This window comes from Acanthisitta chloris, unplaced genomic scaffold, assembly GCF_000695815.1.
Source record: "Acanthisitta chloris isolate BGI_N310 unplaced genomic scaffold, ASM69581v1 scaffold16018, whole genome shotgun sequence".
NCBI lineage: Eukaryota > Metazoa > Chordata > Aves > Passeriformes > Acanthisittidae > Acanthisitta > Acanthisitta chloris.
Genome location: NW_008686620.1, coordinates 7,218 through 11,744, shown reverse-complemented (window position 1 = coordinate 11,744; position 4,527 = coordinate 7,218). Strand labels below are relative to the sequence as shown.

Here is a 4,527-nt window from a genome sequence, read left to right as displayed (position 1 = left end):
CCGTCCCGGGAAAAGGGGCAGGGAGGCGATTCCCAGCCCAGCCCGAGCCCTCCAGCCGCTCCAGCCTGGGCAGAGCATGACCCAAGGCAAGGTAGGGAGGAGGAGGATGAGTCCAGCCCCGTTGCATAATCCGGCTTGGCAGGAGGAATGTGGGATGGAGGGGAAGGATTTCGGGGATTTCAGGAATGTGCGCGGAGGAGGGAGCGGAGCTCAGGGCATGGACCCCTGGGGTGGGGTGGGAAGGGACGGGGAGCTGTTTTGGGGGTCGGGGATGTGTTTTTGGCGCTGCATTCCCAGCTCAGGCCCGAGCCATCCTGGATTTTGGGGGCTCGGGGTGATGGCTGTGCCTTCCCACCCTTGTGTCCTGAGCATCTCCTTCCTGACCCAGAGGTTGTGGATTTGGGGAGCTCGGGACAGGGAGGGGGAGGGACCCACGGGCTCTGCCAGCCCCGAGTGCCATCGCCATGGCAACAGAGCTGGATGCAGAACAGCTCCGTCAGCCCCGGCGGCTCCTGGGGATCCTGCGGGTCTGGAATGACATTGGGATCAGGGACAGGGATGGGACAGTCCCTGGGAAAGGGCACAGGTGGCTCTGGGACACATCCTGACCCGTTAATTAGGCTGTGCCTCATTTGGGGCTCCCTGTGCTTCCAGCCCTGACATCCTTCCATCCCCCGGTCCCTAACCAATCCCTCAAATCGTCTCCATCCCTAACCTCCTCCATCCCTAACCTCCCTCCATCCTCTCCATCCTCCCCATCCCTCACCTCCCCCCATCCCCCTGGATGGGTTAATTCCCCTTTCCCCTTCACCTGGGGCTGTTTGTGGCTCCATCCCCTGATCCCTGCTCTCCAATGCTGAGCTGGCACCTCCTTTGGCCATGAGGAGAGGACACTGGGAGTTCACCCTGGGATGAACCAGTAGGTTGAAGGGATCAGATTCCCAAGGAGGAGCAAGTTCTCAGGTGGCCCCAGGACGACTCCTTCCTGGGATTTCATCCTCTTGGGATCTCAAGTGGCTCCGGATTATGGGCTGGATCCCTCTCTCCCCTCCATCCCATCAGAGGCTGTTCTGGGGCTACAGGGATGGATCCGTTGGGAGTCCACAGGGATTTCTGGGTATCCTTCCCATTCCTGACCCTTCCCCCTTTGGAGTCATGCCCAGCTTTAGTCCAGGTCAAGTTCTCCCTCTCTGTGCTGGTTTTCCCAATCTTTCCCCTCTCTGTGCAGCTCTCTGTGACCTCCAAACCCCCCGAGGGGCAGGCAGAGAAGAAGGACAATGCGTCGGCTCCACCAGCTCCTCCATCCTATGAGGAGGCAACAGCAGGAGAAGGGTTGAAGGCTGGAGCTTATCGTCCTCCCCCGACGGCTCCACTCCATCCCAGCTGGGCCTACGTCGACCCCAGTAAGGCTGAACCGGGGGGAAAACTGGGACGGGAGAAGGAATTCCCCAAGGGGGTGGGGGGGTTGGAGGGAAAGGGGAAACAGGGATAAGGAGGGAGCCAGGAATAAGGGGAACTAGGAATAAGAGGAGAACCAGGGACAGGGGGATCCTGGGATAAGAGGGAAGAAACCAGGGATAAGGAGAACCAGGGATAGGAGAGGAACTAGGGATAAGGGGGAACCAACCTGATTTGGTGGTGGTGGGACCTGATGTGGTGGTGCTGGGGAGGGAGGAGTTGGGTGGTGGGACCTGATCTAGTGGTGGGACCTGATGCCTGAGCTGTCCCTCAGGCAGCAGCCCAAGCTATGGCAGCAGTGGGTACCCAGGGGACACGGAGATGCTCACCACCTTCAGCTGGGACGACAGGAGCGTGCGCAGGGTCTTCATCAGGAAGGTAAGGACCACGTTCCTCCAGGCTGGAGGGGCAAGAGGTCACCCCAAGACCTTGGAGAGGACCTGGCTGGGAGGGCTGGGCTGGTGTCCCCACCTGGGTGGGAAGAAGAACCTGCAGGTGCTCATGGGTCACTTCTCCTCACAGGTTTATGCCATTCTGATGGTCCAACTCTTGGTCACGGTGGTTATTGTGGCTTTCTTCACCTTCTGGTAGGTGACCTTGCTGTGTCCCCTGGGTAATCTGGGCCTGGGGTGGGGTTGGATCTTGTGTGGACACCTGGAAGTTGAGTGGCCACCTGGATGTGGTGTGACCTCCTGGATGTGGTGTGGCCACCTGCAGGTGGTGTGGCCACTTGAATGCTCTATGGACACCTGGAGGTTGAGTGACCACCGAGATGTGGTGTGGCCACCTGAATGTTGTATGAACACTACATGTACTGTAGACACCTGGAGATCATCCCCATGAGCTCCAACAGACAACCCAAGCTGAGAGAACCCTCTGAGATCCCTCTACCACCCCATGGGGCTCATGCCCCACCACCCCTGGCCGTCCCACCACCAGGTCCTGCTGCTGTGGCCCATGAGCTGCTGCATTTCTCCATGGGAGCTATCGAGGCCATCAGATCTCCCTGCAGGGACCACGTTACCTCCTGGAGCAGCAGCTCAGGTGTCTGAGCTCACAGGGCTCACATTGCCTCGGGGATGAATAATGCACCAGGGTCAAGTTGAGCCTTTGGTCACCTCAGAGCAACCAGAACTTCTTCCAGCTCACGGTGGAGCTGATCTTGGCCATGCCACATTGGGTTCTGCTCCAGCTGCTGGAAGAGGCTTCAGACAAGTGTGTGAGATGTTCTCCACACGCCTCATCACCCTGAGCCTGTGCTGAGGTTGATGGAGCAGCAGCGTTGGGTGGGATTGGCTTTTGGTTGCTTCCTGCTCAGTGTCTTCTCTCTCCTCCTCACAGTGAACCCGTCAAAGGTTATGTCCAGACGCACTCGGCCTTGTACTGGGCTTCCTAGTGAGTATCTCCTGCTTCTCCTAGAGGTCCAAACAGAGGTGGGACAGGCTGTGCTGAGGGTGGGAAGGGTCTCCACCACCTTCCAAACCCTTCTGTGTCCTCCACGTCAAGACTCATCCACTGTGTGTGGGTGGGGAATGCAAAGGATCGTGGGTGGGTTGGGTTGGAGGGACCTGAAAGATCATCTTGTGCATCTCCTGCCATGGGCAGGGACATTGCCACCAGCCCTGGTGGCTCCAAACGCTGTCCAACCTGGCCTGGAACACTGTGGGTGCCCCAAGGAGGTTGTGGTTACCCTAAGGAGGTTGTGGCTGCCCCAAGGAGGTTGTGGTTGGAGGTTGTGGTTGGAGGTTGTGGTTGTCCCAAGGAGGTTCTGGACACTCCAACCCCATCACTGTCCATTCCAAGTTGTCCCAAGCCTTGTCCAACCTGCCCTGGCGGGAGTTGTCCCTGCCCATTGGCACTGGATGATCTCCAAGCTCCATCCCAACCCTTCCCACCCCATGGACCCCTGAGCTCCTGTGTCCAGACTGTCCCCAGAGGTGACCCAGAGCTGCACTGGGTTCCATCCAGCTCTGCTGGTTTCTTGGATGCCTCTGGCGTTAGTTGCTGCTCGTTAGGTGTGAGATGTAATTAGCTGTGCACGAAGCTCCGTGAACTTGGCTTTGATGAGCTCCCACCCAACTCCTGCGACATGTCCAGGCCCTGGAGATGAGCCACAAGGTTATGTAAGCCCTGGAGGTGACACCTCCCAGCAGCAGAAGGAGCTGGCAGAGACAGGTCTGACCCTGAAGGAGAATTCCAAGCTCCTCTGGGATCAGGTGGGAGCTTGGAGAAGGAACATTGGCTTAGATCTTCTCAGGAGTTCACCACCTCCAGGTCTGGGATCTTCTCCCTGCCCAGTTAGGCTTGATCTCCTCCTGGTTTTCAGGAGGAACAAACATCTCTTGGGCTTCTTGGGGTGTTGGTTGTCCCACTGTGTCCTGCTCTGGTGGAGCTGGAGAGGGATTTGGGATTAGGCCTGGAGGGACCTGGAGATGAAGGAGCTCTCCTGGAGCTCCTTTAGACACTGGGAAAGGCTCTGAGGTCTCCCTGGAGATTCTCTTTTCCAGGCTGGACACACACTCATCCCATCCCATGAGCAGGGACAGATGTTCCAAGGTTTGATCACCTTTTCCATGCAGGAACATTCCCTAATATTCACTCTCAATCCAATCCATGCTCTGTTGGTCATTCACAAACCCACCTGGGTCTTCTCTTGCTCCTCAACCCAACCCTAGAGCCAACCTCTAGGTTCTCCAGGGAGGTTTTAGTCCCACCTTGAGGATTGGACCATGCAGAGTAGACACCTGTGGGCAGAAAGCAGCTGTAGTAGGAGATCCTACAGGGAGTGACCACCTTGAGCTTCCTCACCCTCCACCTGTGTCCATCACAGAGTGCAGCCAAGCTCTGGATCGTGGTGGGACATCAGGTGGAGATTTCTCAGCTTCACCGAGACTTAGGGTTGGGTTTCCTTGTCCAAACTCTTCTCTCTCCCTTCCAGTGCTGTTTTCTTTGTCACCTACTTGATCCTGGCCTGCTGCTCCGGCCCCAGGTGAGATTCCTTCTGGGCTTTTCCACAGCCCCACGAGGTGCAGGAGGAATGGGATCCTCTTCTGGATGAGATGGGATGGG

General features: G+C 57.6%; 1 protein-coding gene across 1 annotated transcript in view; it reads left to right on the top strand.

The window, feature by feature from the left end:
- Nucleotides 1-76: 76 nt before the first annotated feature.
- The window catches only part of FAIM2 (Fas apoptotic inhibitory molecule 2), an 8,893-nt gene continuing 4,442 nt past the window's right edge, over nt 77-4,527 (top strand). Inside the window, exons 1-6 of the mRNA XM_009080245.1 lie at nt 77-91; nt 1,229-1,403; nt 1,733-1,836; nt 1,981-2,045; nt 2,800-2,853; nt 4,397-4,447. Of these exons, the coding sequence (XP_009078493.1) occupies nt 77-91; nt 1,229-1,403; nt 1,733-1,836; nt 1,981-2,045; nt 2,800-2,853; nt 4,397-4,447 (464 nt within the window). The remainder of the gene's footprint in view (nt 92-1,228; nt 1,404-1,732; nt 1,837-1,980; nt 2,046-2,799; nt 2,854-4,396; nt 4,448-4,527) is intronic.